Source organism: Manis pentadactyla, chromosome 10, assembly GCF_030020395.1.
Source record: "Manis pentadactyla isolate mManPen7 chromosome 10, mManPen7.hap1, whole genome shotgun sequence".
In the NCBI taxonomy this organism is placed as follows: Eukaryota; Metazoa; Chordata; class Mammalia; order Pholidota; family Manidae; genus Manis; species Manis pentadactyla.
The window spans coordinates 4,084,529-4,104,456 of record NC_080028.1 but is presented as its reverse complement, the minus strand read 5'-3'; the positions used below and the strand labels follow the sequence as shown (position 1 = coordinate 4,104,456).

General features: G+C 54.6%; 1 protein-coding gene across 2 annotated transcripts in view; it reads left to right on the top strand.

The window, feature by feature from the left end:
* FBLN1 (fibulin 1) overlaps positions 1-19,928 on the top strand; it is an 80,260-nt gene that overhangs the window by 10,560 nt on the left and 49,772 nt on the right. For both annotated transcript variants that reach the window (XM_036906592.2, XM_036906591.2), the window contains exons 2-6: positions 5,660-5,765; positions 11,642-11,777; positions 13,784-13,955; positions 18,307-18,366; positions 19,712-19,813. In XM_036906592.2, coding sequence (XP_036762487.2) covers positions 5,660-5,765; positions 11,642-11,777; positions 13,784-13,955; positions 18,307-18,366; positions 19,712-19,813 — 576 coding nt within the window. The remainder of the gene's footprint in view (positions 1-5,659; positions 5,766-11,641; positions 11,778-13,783; positions 13,956-18,306; positions 18,367-19,711; positions 19,814-19,928) is intronic.

Sequence of the window (19,928 nt, the reverse complement as noted above, 5' to 3'; positions counted from 1 at the left end):
CCCCGTCCCCTCCAGAAAGCCTCTCCTCCATCTTTGCTGGGCTCCTCCCTGGGCTCTGGGGGTGAGCGGGCCCCTCTGCTAAGGGCTTGTCACACTCCCCGGTGACAATGACTGCACCCAGCTGCTCCCCCCATTAGCCTGGTTGCGGCTGGGCCATCCTGGGAAGGCGCCACATTGAGGGCATGACAGGATGAGTGGGGAAGGGGCATCAACAGACAGATCCAGGAGTGGGGGCAGGAGAGGTGCCCCTGTGGGCAAGTAGCCCCCAGCTTTGGTGATGGGCGTGAAGCTTGGGACGCCGGCTCTCAGGTAACTGGGTGACTGGACCACCAGGTACATCGAGCAAGCCGAGCGCCCGCAGTGACGCCTGAGCCCAAAGCCCAGGCGTGTGGACAGCAGGCCCTCTGCATCTCTTCCCTCCCTCCCACCCTCCTCCTGCCACCCCCTTAGACCCTCGGGGGAAGCATGATCTCTGGGGATGTTTGTTTTTTTGTTGTTCTTTTTAAAATTTTTAAATTGTCTTTATTTTAGTCGCAAAGTTACAATTTACTTTGTTACTTAACATTTTATCTGTTCCTATTTGGGGTCTCATGTGCTTGCCATGTAAAACTTCACATTCACTACCAAATTGCATTACGAGAATGTTCGAAAGTATACTTGACCCAATTAGTCCTCTCCACGCTATGCAGACTGGTGCATTCCAACTACATCGACTGAAAAAGGCAGGTTGGTTAATCGGCAGAACATCCGATTCCTTTCCTAATGAGGATGGTACAAAATGGCACACATTCAATTTTTAAAGTTTATCTTCTATTGTGGTGAAATGTACCTAACATAAAATTAACCATTTTGACCATTTCTAAGTGTCATGTTCAGTGCCATTAAGCATATTCACATTGCTGGGCATCCACCCCACCATCCTCTCCGGAACTGTTTCGTCTTCCCAAACTGGAACTCCGTCCCCATTAGACACGAATTCCCCACTCCTCGCCCCCGGCCCCTGGCGACCACATTCTACTTTCTATCTCTGTAAATCCGACTCCTCTAGGGGCCTCATAAGTAGAATCACACAGGATTTGTCCTTTTGTGACAATAAAATCTTACACAAAGTGTTTAATGTTAGGTGCTCAGCTCTCAAAAACAGTCATGGGGGAGTTAAAACTGGTTTTACCCCGAGCATGCGTTATAGTCATTACACCCAGGACATAACCTGGACTGTCCCACTCAACATGGTTTTAGTAGAGGAGCAAATTGGGTCTTTTGAATGTGAACACAGTAGGAAATTATTTTTCATATTCTACCTTCAGGTTACAGCAAACCTTTATAGGGATTACACTTTCCCCAGTAAACATCAGGGACAAAGCAGGGACTCCGGCCAGGCCCCGTCCACTCTTTCCCTGGGCCACCACACCTCCCTTTCTGACTTCATTTGATTTTCATCGCCAGAGCTTGTTTATCACAAAGGGGACACGTAGGGAAACAGTGAGGACAGCTCTTTACATCTCTTTCTAATTGGAATGTATCTTGGAAGAGATGTGTCCCTGGTGAGAGTGGCATTGGCCTCTGTGCTTGGGACTGCCTCGTCCTGCCCTGTCCAAAGGGTGGCTTTATTTGTTTCAGAACAAATTAATAAGAGACCTTTTCTTGGACTGGATGCACAAGTCTTTTAAAGACCAGCCTGCTGCAGATGGCTCCTCTGTTGTCATCTTGACCATGACAGCAGAGAGGCAGACGGCTCTTCAGCAGCCCTGCCCTTGGCCGCTGTCCACTCCCACCCAGTGTTGTTCCTCAGGGCATTCCCTCCCCTTGCAAGCAAACTACATTTTAAGAACGGTCCTGTCGCTCTGCTGTTTAACTAACGCTGAGCCTTGCTGATAGTGCCGGGCGTGGGTGGGTGCTGTGGGGTACTGAGAGTACCATCCCAGGCCTAAAGGAGCTTTTAATTCAAGGGGAGGCAGACTAGAGCAGCTTTGGAGGCTGCCAGAATCAAACCTGATGCCTGGCTTTGTCCCTCACTGGCCCCTCTAGCTGTGTGACTTCCAGCTAGTCACTTAACCTCTCTGAGCCAGAGTTTTCTTATCTGCAGAATGGGGAACATAATGAACTGGCTTCACTGGGTTCTTGTGAGAATTAAGTAAGATTCACGAGTGCTGTGTTGTGCCTGGCACAGAGAGAGCGCTCAGTAAGGATGCAGTGCCAGTGGAGATGGCAGAGATGGGCGGGACACATGATATTGAAGGACATCCCAACTGAACTGGATAATGTGTGGATGTGGGGAGGTGACAGGGCGGGACAGAGGACCAGTGCCTAGGCTGACGAGTGGAGGGAAGAGAGGTAGGCAGGAGAGCATCAGGGGCTTTGAGTGACCACTGCACAGAGCGGGCCACCCCCTGGTTTTGGGGGTGAGGCATGGTCTGGGTGGGAATGCAGACACCTTAGCATCTATGTTCACTTCACTGTTTGTTGACTTGATCCCGTTCAGCTCCTTTTGTTCATAATTTTGTGTGGAGTCCAGGCTTTATACCTACAGCCCTGATGTGACAGTCTGGTGGCAGGGCACTAAGGCACACAGTCTAAAATGCCCCAGCGAAGGGGGATAGGAGAGGAATGGAAATAGGAAGTAGAAACCCCCCTGACTGCCTTGTGTCCACTTTCTGTTCACTTCTTGCGAGCCCTGTGACACGGTGGGCCGAGCCCCAGTTCCCCCATCAGGGACCCGACACACAGGCAGCTTCCGGAGTTGACCCAGAGCAGTGGGCTGCCACGTGGGGCAGGGGTTCAGACCCGGCTGTGCCCAGTGCCGAGACCTTCCTCCACATCCTGCTCTGCAGGGTTCCCCAGGGCAGCCGCAAGCATTCAGAGGGATGTGATGGACGCGGGCTGGCACACTGCCCGGGTGCCCTCTGACTTTAGGCTGGAGCTCGCAGCTCGTCCCCAGGCCGATAGCCCAGCCTTGACCAGGAGCCCGGGAGCTTTGGCCAGTTAGCCCCATTCTAGCAGGCCACCCGTGGGCCCCAGGGCCCGGGTCTGAACCCCCCGGTCATCCCGCTCCAGCTGGTGACCCTGTGCGAGCGGGGAAGCCTCTTGGGACAGCAGCACACAGCCTGAGCCAGGAGTCTTGAGAAGGTCTGCCCTTTGACCCCGCTCCTCTCCTTCAGGGGCTTTGGCCTAAGCGGTAATTGAGCAAAGATTTAGGAATAAAGATTTACAAGATGTTCAACCCAGAGCTGTTTGTTGCCGATAGTGAGATGCCAGGACCGACATGGATGTGACGAGAGGGGGACTGGATTGGGAAGGGTGCCACATCTGCTCACAGGGTGGTGCCCCGTGTCTGGCATGGTGGCATCAAAAACGTGAGGGGTTGAGGGTGGGAGGTGGTGAGGGAAGGGCCCCTCTCTGTGGGGCCCACTGCGGGTCTGGCCTGTTTATCACGATGATGCCCTGCTGGGCCTGCTCCCCACGCCTCGGCCTTGTCACCGTCCAGCCTGGCCCCGGTCCATGGTGGGCTCTCCGTGGCCTCTGACAGATGGGGGCCTGCAGACGCGGCGCCTCATGCCCCAGGAGGGTGCGCTCACCCCGAGAGCTGTGAGGCTCCCAGCTGGCCGAGGGCTGATCCCAGCCGGACACGGCCTCCCGACAGCTCCGCTTTGCACATGTTCCAGGTCTGTGGCTGCTTGGAGCATTCCAGGGACATTCCACGTCTGCGGACTGAGCAGAGGACAACATTTGATTGTCCTGCTGAGAATAAGATTCCCCAGCGAGAATCATTTCCAAATGTTTCTACAGCTCAGGGCACCAAGTTCTCACCCGTGGGGGGCGGCTGGATGTCCCCTGTGCTTGCCTTTCTCTGAGGGGGTCTGAGGGTGTTGGGGGCCGCCGCTCATCCCTGGGGTATTCTGCACACCAAGATGGGGCCGTGTCTCCCCATTTCTCTTGGGCAAGGCAAGCGAATCCCCTTTGTTCCTTCACATAATCAAGCCAGCTGTCCACTGAGAGCTCACTGCGAGCTCGGAACTCTGTAAGCTTTATACATCTTCTCAGCAGCTCTGCGAAGGTATTTCGAGCCCCATTTTACCACCGAGGAAGCCATGGCTCAGTGGGGATTGGGGGAAGTCACCTGCCCAGGGTCTCAGTGGGGGTGAGATTGGAGCTCTGGCCCCAAAGCCTATGCTCTTGGCATTCAGTCTCTGGCTGCTGGGTGCCAGCCTTGTGCTGAGGAGTGTAAGGAGAGACAGGCCCAGCTCTCAAGACGTTTGTGGTTGGGGATGGGGGGGCAAGGCCAGTGGAGTTGTGGGGTATGGTGGGCCGGGCCCCATGCGCAGGGCGTGATGTGGGTGCAGAGGGGCACCCGGGCCAGGCTGGTGGGCACTAGGTGGCAGGAGGTGGCGGGCCAGGACCGCAGAGAGGCTGGAGAAGCCAGGAGGGGTGGGACCGCGGGCAGCTGAGCTGGAGCGGCGTCGGTAAGCGCGTGGGGTTTCGGGAAGTCCAGTTTTGCAGCGTCCTGTGCTGCGGTGGCTGGAGGTGCTGGTCGTCCCAGCCACGTGAGTCCCTCTTGCTGTGGGCATCTTGGGCCCGGGCTGCACCTTCTGGGGGCACGGTGGGGTCCTCTCCTTCCCTTGAGCCAGGGCCCACTGGGGCAGCAGTGGGGGGGAGGATGAGAGCCCAGCTGGAGCCTGGAAGGCCCGGGCTCCCAGCTCAGCCGGGCTGCCCCCAGCTGCCCAACCACGTGAGCCTTCCATCTTCCTAACCGCTTTGTAAGCCGGGACGCGGTCTGGTGGCAGATCAAGGGCAGAGACCCGCAGAGGCTGTTTTCCTTCTCTGCGGTGAGGCCTGACGCCTCCCCGACAGGCTGCCGCGAAGATGAAGGGAGAGCGCAGATGTGAATCCCAGAAGCTGGGCCGGAAATGCCGGCTCTTCCCTTCTCGCCCGGGTGGCTTGTTGCCTCCAAGGCCCCCATTTCCGTTCTCTCTTCTGTGCTCTATGGAAGCCTCGCTCCCGCCATGTGCGCCCCACTCACCAGGCAGGGTCCCCGCCCTCCAGAGCAGCTTCCTTGGCTGTCCAGTGTTTGGTCCCGTCCTCCTCGGAACCTCCAGGCTGCCCCACTATCTATGCACTGTCTGTCTCTGGCAGCACAGGCCGTCGCTGACCCTATGAGTCGGGTTGGTCAGGTCCTGGATGCCGTGACTGCTGGGCTGGAAGGCAGCTCAGTCACGCCTTTGTCAGAAGCACCTGTCTTTCTTGCCTTCTGGACTGTGAAGGCAGGGTCCCCGTCTGGGCAGGGACCCGTCTGGGCAGGGTCTCTGAGTTCCTGGTGTGTGGCCAGAGCAGGGATGCAGCCGGGGTGAGCACGGATCCAGGGCTGAGCGTAGCTGGTCAGAGTTGGATTCTGAAGGTGGCTGTTGAGGTTTTGGGCCTTTCTAGGAAGGAGCAGGGTGTGTGCAAACCCTGTGCGTCTTCAGTGTGTGTTTGTCAAGTGACTAAGGAACAGAGGTGTCGTTCCAGGACTGATGCTGTAGAGGGATCTGAGGAAGTGGGTGCCCAGGTGGTGCAGCCTGGAGGGGGTGCGCTCGGCCCCCTGAGGGGGACTGCATGTCACCAGACCTGTTGGGGGGGGAGGGTGGGTCACCCACTGCCAGTCACCACTCTCTCCCCTGTACAGTGGGTGCAGACATCCCCCTGGAGGCTTGCTGTGCAGATGGACATCGGATGGCCACTCAGCACAGGGACTGCTCACTGCCCTACGCCTCAGACTCTAAGGAGTGCAGGTATGTTCACCAGGGGCCACTGTCTTCCCAGGAGTTGTTCTTTTAGAGCAGAGCGGGGGAGGAAGGGACAATGTGTGCCAGAACCCTGGGAGAAGCTGGGTGCCCAGGGTCGCATCTGCCCAGGCTGTGGACGACCCTTGCCCCCTTTGTGCTTCCACAGTCCCTGGACAGGATGCGCTCACCCTTTCTGGGCTGCTCTGTGTTGGTGGGAGCATCTGTCCCCTTCACTGGACTGCAAGAAAGTCGGGCTTTGCAGCCCTCTTGGCCACCACTGGGCCCCATGGCCACGGCAGTTTCCTTCTAATGTACAGGGGGCTGTCGGGGAGAGGGGTGAGATCACATGACTAGCTGTGCTTTGCAAATAAAAGTGTGGGCTACCTTCAGACCCTGAAACTCAGAGGAGCCCTTCCAGAGCAAGGTGGTCCCCCAGACAGTTGTTCACCTTACGCAGTAGCCAACATACAGACCACCTGTTGGTTCTTCTCTCCCTGAACTGACCTAAGGTCCCTCAAAGTTTTGGAAGAACAAAAGCTTAGAATAAATGACTGATCATTTATGTAATACTGATCATCACCATATAAAAACAGGAAAAATAACCACAAGGCTTCGTGAAGCATCTACTTTGTGCTGCACATTCAATGCACATTATGTCATTTAACAGTTGTTAATTCGATTTTACAGACCTGGAAACTGAGCTTTCCCCAGTACACATGCCTGGCAGGTGATGGTGTTAGGATTTAGACCCAGATCTGCTAGTCTAGGGGGCAGATGTTGGGGAGGCGAGGGTAGAAGGCATTCCACCATTTGACGTGCATTATTTCCTCCTCTAATCCAAGTCTGAGCTGTGCTGACCCTGAGCTGTGGGGCGCTGGGTGGAGAGGTCCACAGAAGGAGTGTGCAGGGAAGGCTCATTTGCCTCCTTGTGCTGGAGTTGTACTGGCATCGAGCACAGCGTGCTGCCTGCTAGCCATGATGAGGGATGTAAATCTCAATTGAGGAAATTCTTGAAAAGTCAAAAGCACTGTAGGCCTAAGAGGAAGAGAAAACAGGATGCTCGGATTGTTTGAGACGACTTGGACACCTTGCTGTTGGGATGTGCAGCATCTGAGGACTGAGAGCTGGGGTTCTGGCTCCCAAGAGTGTCTTAGTGCTAGACATGCCAGAGGGGTTGGATGGAGCTGGGTGGTCTGCACCAAGCATGCTATTTACTGACCTTGCCGATGAGAGGCGGCTGCTCCTGGAAAGGTGGACCCACCTGGGCTAGGATTCTGGCTGTGTGACCTGAGCCAGCTCAGAGCCTCCGTTTCCCCAAGGGTAAAACGGGACCATGATACCTGCCTTTTGGGGCTGTGATGGTGACAGAGGTGAGGAAGAAGCCAGCACCACATAGCCAGATATGAGAGTGGTCGGCAGCGGTAGGCTGCTCTGGCCATCCTGACAGTGCCACCCTGGGGGCTTTAAATGCAGAATTCGTGTCCTTGAAGTTCTGCATGGGAGAAATGTGCGCTCAGCGTGTTGGTAGCTTGTGTTCATCGGGGGCCTCGCTCCTTGGCATGTAGGTGGCCGTCTTCTCTGTGTGTCCTCCACAGGCTTCCCTCTGGGTCCTCATCTCTCCTTAGAGAGACACTGATCAGATTGGATTGGGGACCACCCTAATGACCATTTAACCTAAATTACCTATTTAGAGACCCCATTTCCAAATGCAGTCACAGCTGAGGTCCTACGGGTTAGGACTTCCACTCAGAATTTGGGAGGACACAGTTCAGCTCCTAACAGGGAGCCACTGTTTTGGTAATACCGAAATCAAAGATTTTCCAAGTGGGGCGTCAGCCAGCTGAACCCCCCATTCAATATACAGATGGAGGAACTGAGGTCAGAGAGATTTAGTGGCTTCTGGTCTCTGCTTGTGAATTTGGGTTTTAGTCACTAAATCTATTCCTGATTTCTACTCACCAGCATCTTTGGGAATTATCTTTAATCCCCAACGGGCCCCAGACTACATGGAAAGTACAGCTGACCCTTGAACAACACGGATTTAAACGCATGGATCCACTTCTACATGGATTTTTTTCAATAAATATATTTGAAAAATTTTCGGTGATGATTTGAAGAAAACATTTTATCTTCTCTAACTTTATTGTAAGAATACAGTATATAATACATATATCAACTAGTTGCACTACTGGTAAGGCTTCTGGTCAACAGTAGGCTATTCGTAGTGAAGTTTTTGGGGAGTCAAAGTTATACACAGGTTTTTGGCTGTGCCAGGGGTCGGTGCCCCCAGCCCCCATGCTGTTCAAGGGTCAACAGTACCTTTTCAGCTATGCAGCCAACATTTGTTTTATAATCTACACTTTGGTCAGTGGTAAATAGCAAGCATGGGTTAGGAACAGATTTCCTGAATTGCAGTATCATCTGAATGGCCAAGAGGGAATTCCTTCTCTCCCTGTGGGAAATGTGGGTGCTAGTCCAGGCTTCCCTTTGACCCCCTGCTTGTTTCTCGTGGAGCTCACTTCAACACACGGGGCCTGTCAAACTCTGGCCAGATAGGGTGAGTTGGCATATTGCATGGAACTCCTGCAACACCACTCACAGGCCACTGATTGGGGGTGGCCAGCCTTTGTTTCACTGAGCCCAGGAAGCCCGTCGGCCCACCCCAGTGAGCTCATGGGCAGGAGCCGCAGCGCGTCCAAGGCCTCGCAGCTAGTTAGCCGCTGAGCTGACTGGCTCTAACGGTGTCACTGCCTGCACCCCCCAGGGCTCTGCTGCCCCTCCATTCCTCCCCTGCACCCCTTCCCCTTTCCTCTGTTGATGTTGGGGTCCCAACCCCACATGATCTGCAGAGATCGGAGGCCAAGCCTGGGGAGATGTTGCTCATCTAAACGCACCTGAGTTTGAATTCCTGCAGCAGGCATTGGGTGCTGCCGCGGGGGGATGCTCAGGAGAACGAGCCCTGCTCTCAGCCCTCCATGCTTGCCTGGTCCAGCGGCTGAGGACGGTTGGGATGCAGACAGGCTGCATGGGCTGGTGTGACCAGTCGCACGGGGATGCCCAGTCCCAGGATTTTCTAATAAATTCAGTGGCATCGATTTTAATGAAGGCAGGGGAGAGATCAGAAACCTAATTTGGTTAAGAGGATCGTCCTACTAGTACTGGATAAAAGATGCAAGGGACAAGGATCACTGACCACTCGGTGACTCAGTTCCAGGGCCACTGTCTTCTTCCCAAGTGGTGTTCTGTCAGGCTCAGTTTTCACCCATTCAGCATGTCTTTATTGATCCTAGATGTTACTCTAGCTGCGGGCAAGGTGGGCTGGGATAACCTGGGTGGGGAGCCTCCCGGTCAGAGTTGAGGGAGGAAGTCCCTCGGGGCTCTGTGGGGCTGGCTTCCCTGGGTGGTGAGGGAGTGATCAGAGAGGGCTTCAGGGGGGGCCGGCACCTCTGCTCACACAGCTTCTAGCCCAGCGTGGTCAGCTTCTGCCTCGAGTACCTGGCACGTTTGGGGGCATAGGAGGTGGCAGCTCTGATGTTGCCCCACGCTTCTTGCACCCAGCGTCCCGCAAGGGCCAGTGTTCCCTAGGCTCCAAATCTAAATTAGCCTAAGCCTCAGGTTGCATTAAGCCCACGAGTCTCTTGGGAAATATGTATACACAGCAGGCCTAAACCTAGGGCAGGGCCCGGGGCAGCTGCCCTTCAGTCCAGTGGACACTCCCACAACTCCTGCCTTCATAGGGACCTGCTAGGCACCAGGCCCCGATCTGGATGAGATGGGCATAAACCGGTGAACAAAATAGGCAAAATCTCTTCCACAGAGGATACAAATGATAACCAACAAATTAGATGGTTTGTGAGAAGGACGAGAGACAGGGTCTCCTGGGTGGGGCAGGTTTACAGGTTTAGGTAGGGCTGTTGGGAATGCCTCCCTGAGAAGACACGTTTGAGCCAAGATCTGAAGGACTCAAGTGTGAGAGCTGGGTGATCTCTGTGCCGAGTCCACAGGCGGTAGCAGGGAAACAGGGATCCGGATGCAGCAGTCCTGACGCCCATCCTGGGCCCTGCCCGCCACCCGGCTGCCAGGGCGGAGCTCAGTAACTAGGGCCAGTCAGCCCTCTGGGAATGGGAGGCTCTTCCCCGCCCAGAGATGCCTCTCCGCATCCTTGAAGACTCCGTGTGGGCCTGGCCCACAGTAGGGCCAGAGCCAAATTTTTAAAAATTGCAATAAAATATATGTGACATAAATTTTACCATCTTAACCATTTTTAGGTGTGTAGTTCAGTACACACATTGGTATACAGCCATCACCACATCCATCTCCAGAACTTTTTCATCTTTGCAAATCGAAACTCCATACCCATTAAACCAACCCCCTCTTATGCCCACCCCAGCCCCAGGTGACCACCCTTCTGCTTTCTGTCTCTGTGAATTTCACCCCTTCAGGTTCCTTATACGAATGGGGTCACTGAGATTTGTCCTTTGGTCAGTGGCTCATTGCACTGAGGTGTCCTCGGTGCACCTGTATTGTAGCCTGTTGGGATTCCCTTCCTTGTTGAGGCCGAACCATGTTGCCTTGTTCAGACCCCTTTTATTTATCCACTCCTCAGTGGACACTTGGGCTGGTCCACCTTTTGGCTCTTGTGAATAGTGCTGCTGTGAATGTGGCTGTGCAAGGATCTGTCAGAGTCACTGCTTTTGGTCCTTTGAAGTGGAATGGCTGGATCACATGGACGTTCTGTTTTAATTTTTTGAGGGACCTCCGTGCCGTTTTCCACAGTAGCTGCGCTGTTTTGCATTCCTGCCAGCACTGCTTGCGGGTTCCAGCATTTCCACGTCCTCACCAACACTTACTGTTTTCTGTTCAGCCATTATCTTCGAATAAATGGACAGGTGGCCGCATATCTGGTTGCTCTTCCTGGCAATTTAGTGAAAAGCCTGTTATTTGCAAATCCAATGAAAACATGGATGAAAGGGGTACCAGTGTGGTATAGGCAGTCCATCCTGGAGCCCGAGGGTAGTTCTCGAATCATAGGCAAAGCTGGGCCCAAAGCCCCACGGGGAGGTGGGGGGCAGGGCAGGCTGGGGCTGCTGCCCACGGGCAGAGGCAGCCGAGCTAGCAGCACAGGGAGGCCCGGTAGACCTAACCCCCCCTGGACAGCGCGGGTTGGGCGGCTCCTCCTGCCCTTGCTGGCTTTGGCCAGAGCCGGGGTTATTTTGGGTCTGGTGGGAGCCACACCTGTGACTTGCTGGTACCTCCCGCCTGCTCGCCTGCCTGCAGGGCCAGCCTTCACCAGCCTGAGCTGTGTGGGAGGGGCTGATTCTGGCAGGTGACGGTCCTTCTGCTAAAAGACACACAGTCCTTTATGCACGTGTGTCCTTGGGATACGAGGACCTTCCTCCTGGAGGCTAACGGGGCCAGGAGATGACACCACAGCCTGGCGTCACCTCTGCCACGTCGCTCACATGGTGGCCTTGGGCAGCTACGCCACCCTCTGGACGTGTTCCCTCTGAGTCTGGCAAGTGGGGATGAGTGTCGAGAAGAATTCAAGTCGGTGAAGGATGCGGGGCCTGGTCAGGGGCAGCAGTCAGCTGCTTTCGGTTTTTAAGTAGGTGGGAACATATTATGGGTGAGGCTCAGAGAGGCGAGTTGGGGCTCTGGCAGCACCACCAGGTCCCGACTCCACCACCACCACCCTGTAGTCAGCCTTTGTAATTAAACACTTATTGAGCACCTTCTGTATGCCAGGTGTTGTGTGGGTGTCTCTGTGTGTCTGTGGGTGAGTGGAGGCACTTGGGAAGCAGGGGACATGTAGAGACGGCCACGCCCGCATCCCCGCCCCCGCTGAGCCCTTGGCCCTGGCCCAGCCGCCCCTTTGCCTGCAGGATGGTTCAGGAGCAGTGCTGCCATAACCAGCTGCAGGAGTTGCACTGCGCCACAGGCATCAACCTGGCTAACGAGCAGGACAGCTGCACCATGCCGCCCGGGGACAACACCAGCCTTGAGGCCACATTCGTGAAGGTGAGGCCCCATCCCCCACCCAGCTCAGCAGCTGCTGTCCATCAGTGGGAGGCCTGGGGCACTTTTCTCCCCGCACCACCTGCCCCAGGCCAGCTGTCCTTTAGAGCAGCAAGTGGTGCCCAGCCTGGGAGGCAGGAGGGACCACTCACATCTGCCTGCCTCCTCCAGTTTGGTGAGTTAACCCTGGACCACACCGAGGAGATAGGGATGAAGTGACCCAGTCTTGTCCTGGGGACCTCCAGCAGAGATCAGGGCAGGGGTGACTGGGCTCTGGGCCTTTAGAACCCTCTTCTCAGTTCAAGGTAGGCACCCCCACTCCACCCAAGAAGCCCTTCAGCTTCTTAATCGGAGCCCAGAGTTCAGAATGGGTCCCTGCTGAGGCCTCTGGTAACACGTGACCTCCATGATCCCCCCTAGAAGAGAAAGCTGAGGTTCAGAGAGGCCCACTTTCCATCGTGGCCTTTCAGGGTCAGCGGGGTGGGGTCTAGTGAAGAAGAGCTGGGATTGGGGTCCATCAGGCCCAGAGGGAGTCCTGCCCCGAAAGTAAGCTGTGAGTAAATGACATAATCCATCCTGGGACCCCCAGGCCCAGGCCGGGTCACTCAGGGCCTTGGGCATGGTGGAAGGGGTGCATCTTTGCGTGGTGTGGACAAAATCCTGAGAGTGTTCCCCAGTCTGAACACTGCTGCAGAGAAACTAGGTTGTCCCTCCCTTGCCGCCTACGAGGGGGAAAACAAGCCCAGCCAGAGGAGCTCAGGTTTGGAAAAGCCAGTCAGCTGAGTTTCCGCTGGAGGTGACTAGTGGTGAAAATTACTTCCCTGGAAGAAACATTTCCCATTCCCACCTAGGAAGTCCATGAAGTAATTTCAAGAAGCAAGAATCAGAATGAAGCCTGGATTCCAGGATGGGGGGTGTGGGTTCCTTCCTGGGGAATTTCTCTTCACACAGATTGGGCAGTGGGGGTCCAGAGCCCCTCTGCCCACTCTGAGCCTTTGTGCGCTTTCCCAGAGGGGCCTCCTGGTGGAGGGCACTGGTTGGGGTGAGGGTGGGATGGTCTGGCCAAGGGGGCCCCAGGAACCAGGGCCTAGGGCGTTCAGGGGCTGCCTCACCAGGCAGGGCTGGGGTTCTGCAGACGCCGTCTGCCTGGCCGACAGCTCAGCCCATGTCCCCAGACTGGGGGAAAGGGAGGTGTGGAAAGGCATGGAACATTCTAACAGGAGCGGGAACAGATCGCTTCGGCAGATGAGTGATGTAGGTTTCCAGGAAGGATTACTCATGCCCCGAAAGGTGGAGGAGATGACGAGCACACGCCCACCCCGTCTGGCAGTGGGCCTTCTAGAACGAGCAGATGGGGGGCCCAGCAGCAGAGACTCAAGTGAAGCCACACCTCCCTGGCTCCTGCTATGGACATTTTGGAAAGTTCTGTGCCTTTCTTAGGGTAATAAAGACTAAAATGGGCTTTTCATGTGTCAGGCAGGGTGATGTCCCCAGGATTCAGGTGCGACTTTTGGGAACACAGGTCCAGGTGACAAGCAGTGACTCTGTCCCCTGCTTACTCACTTAACTGTCCTAAGGTTCCTGTGCTTTTTACAAGCACGATGTGATTCCTCTTGTCTGAACCATTCTAACTCAGGAGGGAAGAGACAAGGTGCATATTTATTCTTCCAGGTATGATAAAGCAATCTTAGACCTTGCAAAAAGCAATAGACCCATAGCGGGTGAGGGTCCCTCATATCGTTGTCTCTTCCTGGAAGTGTATAAGCTGGCAAGGCAGGGCTGGCAGAGGGCAGCCAGGAATTGGAGATCACGTGCGAGGTGCAAGCCCCTTTAAGCTTCCTTTCAAAACCAGGACCTGGGACTTGACTTGCTTCTCTATTTACCACCAACATTTAGAAGAGATAGCTAAATCAGCATGTGTCATTGCTGCAGGGTGAGCGGGCATGGGGGGATTGGAGAGGCCCATGGGGCCCGGCTTCTCCATGTTGGGTCTCCACCTGTGTCTGCAGAGGTGCTGTCACTGCTGCCTGCTGGGGAGGGCGGCCCAGGCGCAGGGCCAGAGCTGCGAGTACAGCCTCATGGTTGGCTACCAGTGTGGGCTGGTCTTCCGAGCATGCTGTGTCAAGGGCCAGGAGACTACGGACTTTGCCCCTGGGGACACTGGGGACCTTCAGGAAACAGGTAACTCCCTCTCCCTTCCCTCCAGGGCACTGCATTAGTCAGAGTTCTCCAGAGAAATGAACCAATGGGATGTGTGTGTGTGTGTCTGTGTGTCTGTGTGTGCAGAGAGAGAGAGAGAGAGAGAGATTTGAGGAGTTGGCTCACAGAATTGTGGGGCTGGTAAGTCTGAAGTCTGCAGGGTGAGCCAGCAGCCAGAGATGCAGAGAGAACTGATGTTTCAGCTTGAATCCAAAGGCCATCTACTAGCAGAATTCCTTCTCGCTTGGGGAAGGTCAGTCTTTTAAGGTCTTCTCCTGATTAGACAAGGCCCACCCACACCGTGGAGGGCAATCTGTTTTACTTAAAATCTGTTGATTTAAATGTTAATCTCATCTAAAAAATACTGTCACGGCACTATCCAGACTGGCGTTTGGCCAAGTATGTGGGCACCGTGGCTTGATGAAGCTGGCACAGAATGAACCACCACAGGTGGTTTGGGCACACGTTTACCATTTTGCCGTAACTGATTCTAGGTGTCAGAGCCATCTCATATTTGTTGCCTTGTCTGAGAACCACTATTCTGAAGTGAGGCTGAGCACTTGGGTTCTGGGATCTGACAAATCAGGGTTCGTGTCCCTGGCCTAATGTGTATTCAGGCAAATGGATTTGTCCAGGCCTCAGTTCCCTCATCTGTGAAATAGGGATAATTTTGATCTTACTTCATAAGGTTGCTGGCAGGAGTCAATGGGAGGACAAGGATAAAGTGTTCAGCACGGAGCCTGGCTCTGTAAACGTTCGTCACCACGGTTCTTCCCTGCCCTCCAACAGCCCCGGGCAGCTGGGTGCCAGGCCTCGCTCCGTTTCCCAGATGAGGACCTGATGCCCGAGGTCACGGGCTGCCACAGGGAGCCTGGAGAACGCTGGCCTCTCGACCCCTGGCCAGTGCCCTCTCTCTCCATCTGGAGCCAATGATGGGTAGACAAGAGGCTGGGGGAGGGAGGGTGCCACTTGGTAAAAGCAGGCTATGCTCCTTCAAGTAATAGGTGCTTGCTTAGCCAAGGGGCGAGTGGCCCTACAAGCAGCCTGAAGAGAGCTCCCAGCCATGTGTCCCCCGTTCCAGTTTCCCCACCCTCTGTTTGTCCAAGGCCAGATGAATCCCAATGCCTTGGGGCATATAGTTCTGGAAACTTCCTGATTATCCAATAACTCTTCCAGTGGTCTCCTGTGCCGTAGTGGAAATGCTTGATTATCCTGGGAGATCGCAGGCGCCCTCCTGCCCTGAGCTTGCTGTGTGACTTTGAGCCCCTTCCCTTCTCACTCTGAGCTCCTTTCCCACTGTTAAAAATGGGTAAGGGGCAGGAAGGGCTTAGGAAGGGAGGGCTCACAGACCTGTGGCCCCTGTGCTGGGCCACCTATGGCTGTGGCCTCGTGATCCCAGGCAAATGGGTCAAATGGACCAGTCTTTCATTCTTGTTTTTAATTCTCAAGATTATCACTCTGGGTGCCAGGGGGTGATTTCGGATACCTCAGTCATCAAGGGGAATTGGAACCACTCTGTGGCTCCCTCCTTGACTTTTGAAATCAGAGATGACATTCTCGCTTTAAACAAACCCAAACTATTCTTCCTGGTGGAGTGTTTCTTTTGTGCCTCTAGGGAGGATTTTTGTTGATTTATGTCTTGTTTTAATAACCATCTCTGGACTTCCCTGCTGCCCCAGATGTCTTATTTCCTGCTTGTCTTTTATCTGCCTCAACTCTCGCCCCAGACTTCCTCAGTCTCTGAGGACTCCCCACCCTCGCTCCTCACCCAGTCACTGATGAGCCTCCCTCCCTCCCTCTGTCGTTTATTGTGGGTGTACTGGGTGCTACCGCCAGGTCACGCGGAGGGTCCCCGACCCCAGTACTGGCCCGCGACAGAACAAGTACAGAAACAGAGGAATTTTTTTAGAAACTATAAGCATTTGATAGAGCAACTTATGCTGTTTAATTTAAATTTTAAAATGGGAGTTTGGATATTTATTTTCTTAACTTTGTTTTTCTAGTCATTCTGTTTTCTCTTATGTTGTCCAGCTGTTGTTCTGAGCCTGGGGAAGGAACTCTGCTCCTTCACCACAGAGCGTTTGGGAAGGCCTGTGCTAGGGCACGTCTTGGTTATTTCCATTCTACAGATTGGGAGACAGAGAGGGGGAGGCTCAGGTTAGGATTTGTCTCCTACCAGGAATAGTGGTGTTACCGTGCCAGGCTCCCGGGCTTGCACAGGATGCCATGGAAATCCTGACGCCTCATATACGGGTGATAAACAGTTCGTCACCAGTCCTCCTAGCCTTGTCACTGTAAGCCCTTTGGAGGATGGGGTCTGGACACCCTGGCCTGTGCCTGGCACGTGGGAGGGACTTGGGACTTTGCCTGGATTGAATGTACCAAGTGAATGAAGAATCCCCCACTTCAGTCACCCAGCAAAGGTGCTCCTAGCCTCCTGAACTAGAAGAGAGGGTTCAAACCCTCAAAGTTTTTTGCTCAGTTCCCCCCCAGGTGAAAGTTCTTTCAATTATTTAGGGACCCCTACCATACATAACCCCTAAAAAAGAATGCCCTGTGCATAATTGGGACAGCTGATCCTTGAACAACACAGTTCGAACTGTGTGGGTCCACTTATATATGAATTTTTTTCAGCAAATACGTTGAAATAATTTTTGGAGGTTTGTAACAACTTGAAAAAAACATTTTATTTTCTTTAGCTTTATATATAAGAATGCAGTATATAATCCCTATATAAAATGTGTGTTCATTGACTGTTTATGTTATTGGTGAGGCCTCCAGTCAACAGTAGGGTATTAATAGTTAAGTGTTTGGGAAGCCAAAGTTATATGTGGATTTTCTACCACACGGGGTGGGGCTCAGCACCCTTAACCCCCGTGTTGTTCAGGGGTCAACTGTATATATGTGATATTGAAATTACTAATATATTTCTTCCTAGCAGTGGTTATTTTCCAGTGTACATGTCTTCTGTGCGCACTCTAGGCATTTGAGAAGATAAAGAAAGCTGGAGGAAGAGGAAATTGACACGGAGATAAATGCTGTTTCCATTGGGCCATGTTTCCTTTCAGTCTTGTTCTGTCTGTTTTGGCTTCTCCCGTGTAGGCGTGATTGTGCCGTGGAAACCCCTGGGTTTACGCTTTCCCACCCTGCGTCCTGTGACTGCTGTTGACCTGTGGTCCCTGCCCTTCTGTCTCGCGCAAGGGGCCTCACCGTCAGAGGGCTTGGCTCTCCGGTATTTCTTGGAATTCTTCCCGCCTTGGCTGTCTCCATGCAGGTGGAAAGGACTGGTCTGTTTCTTCTCAGGCCAGAACTTCCAGCGGAATACCACCCTATGAAGTTAGGGTCCCTGCACCCCTCCGGCCCCTCTCTGTCCCGTGGCTCTGGTAAATTCTCTATTACGAGTAGGGGCCTTGCCTGTGCCTCAGCCTCAACCCTCACAGCAGATGCTCAAACCCCGCTGTTGAATGAACCCTGTTGAATGAACCGGGAGTGAGAATATAACTGGTCCTAAGTAGAGCTCTGCAGGAGGCAAACTGTATAAAATAATTCATTTCCTGGGGCTGCCGGAACAAAGAACCACTGGCAGGGTTGGGAGGAGGGGGCGCTTGAACAACGGACAAGTATTCACAGTGTGGAGGCTGGAAGTCCCCACCAGGGTGTAGGCAGGGCTGGCTCCTGAGGCTGTGAGGGGGCACCTGCTCAGGCCTCCCCCAGCTGCTGGTGGCCCAGGTGTCCCCTGCCTGTGGATGGCCTTCTCTCTGATTCCTCCCATCAGTTTTCCTTTGTGCGGGTCCGTCTCTGCGTCCAGTTTTCCTTTTATAAGGACACAGTCGTGTTGGATTAGCACCCACCCTAATGACCTCAGTTTACCTTGATCTTCTGCAGACACTTCTCCTAAAGGAGGTCACATTCCCAGGTGCTGGGGGTCAGGACTGCAACGTCTTAGGGGGATGCATCTCAACGAACGAGAATAGCTTTTCCCCGGTGCATTACTCCAGGCTTGGGGGATCCGACTTGATTTATAGTAGGGCCGTGGCTGCTTTTGCTGAAATTTTTGAGTAATTTGGACTCCGCAACCTCACTCAGCACTAAGTTGCTATAGACGCTTGTGCCAGTGCTGTTTCTCTTATAATGGGTCTTAGGTCTTATAGAGATTTAACTGCATTTATGAATGTAATCCTATTTTTAAGAAGGATAAAATGGATACTGAGCTGGTGTAAGCTGGACAAATGGGCATTACTGCCTGATAGCTGTGAGACGATGCGGTTCCTCCTGAGATGAGATGGATACTGTCCTTGAGTAAATGTCTGTCTGTGCGTCTCCTTCCCCACAGCCAAGATCTCCGCAGTGGACGAGGACCAGGAGGACCCGTACCTAAATGACCGCTGCAGAGGTGAGACCGGCCCCACTGGGCCGTCTGGGGGGTAACTCCCCCTGAAGCAAAGCCAGTGCCAGTCTCACTGGGAGCTCCACCTCCGACGTTGCTCAGGTTCCCCTGGGAAGGGCCCTCTGCCTGGGCGTCACCTGTAAGCTGCTCTGTGGTCCCGGCACTCCTGGGCTTTTAGGGAAGGGGCCGTGTGAGTCGGTGCCATCACACTGACTGGCACCACCAGCTTCCCACAGCCCTGGGGGAGAGGGGAGTGACCCTGGACTTTGTGTCCTCAGCCCCAGCTGTGCTTGGTAATGGCCTTTTGTCTCACAAGGGAGACGTTTGCAAATGTAAAGTAGGGTTTCACCGCTTTGTTTTCCAAATGATAAAACCTCACTTTTCTCTCAGGGAACATTCCCGCACGTCCAGACCGGCAGGTCTGCTCCGTAGGTTCCTCCAGCAGCTTGAGCTGTGCTTGGGCATTAATTAGGGAGCCAGTTTAATCACAAAATGACAGGGCTGGTGGACAGGGACAGTCTGCACGGAGGCCTGGGGCGGGGAAGAGAGGGCAGGGAGCCGCCCAGAGTCTCATCCTCCCTGGGGGGTGCGGGAGGGTCTTCCTGGGGGAGGGGATGGCTGGGTTAGCCCAGAAAGGAACATTGAAAGGGAACTGGGGACAGCGGGGGGTGGAGGCTTGCAGACCTACACAGCAGGCTGGGGCTGCTGGGCTGTGGGGTGGGGGAGGCCGGAGGAGGGGCAGGCTCTGTAGCCGGCCCTGGGCAGCAGCCAGAACTTTATCTCGTAGAACCTTTACCTGCTAGAGACTTGTCCCGATGAGGTTTGCTCTTTTGAGCATCATACCGGCTGCCCTGCAGGAAGCATGGCTGCAGAGGGGGTACCAGGGACCCTCCGGGAGCCGGGTGATGGGATAGTGGAGCTGAGGCAGTGCTGGTGGGGATGGGGCAGCGGGCTGGCCAGAGAGATGGGGGTGCTTGTCAGGGCCCGGCCTTCCTCGTGGGGCCTGCTGCCTCCTTGTCTACACTGGGTGGCAGCGGTACTTTCTTCTCGGCCTTGCTCCTTCCAGCCCCACGACAACCTGCAGAAACAGCCCTACATGCTGCCCAATTTGTCAGACGCGGGGGCCAGGACCTGAAGCAGCAGCCCGGGGGTGCCCAGAGCCAGGCCCTGGGGGTCTCTCCTGGGAAGGGCGGAGTGCTGTAAGGGCTGTGGTGGGGCTCGGGCAGGGAGCCTGTCTGTCTGTGCCAGTCCATCCTGAGGCCGTTTCTCCAGCCCAGTCCAAACAGAGCTGGAAAACCAAAAGGCGTTTGGTGTGCATCTGGCCCCTGGTTCACTTTTGCTCTGGTTTCAGGCGGCGGGCCCTGTAAGCAGCAGTGCCGAGACGCAGGGGAGGCGGTCGTCTGCTCTTGCTTTGTGGGCTACCAGCTGCTGCCCGACGGCGTCTCCTGTGAAGGTAAACGTCACTGTGTCCCTGGCAGCAGGACACCAGGTGGCTGCGCTCTGGAGCGCCTCTGCCTCTACTTGACATCCAGGCGGGGCCCAGCATGGCTTTCCGGCCTTCCCACCCA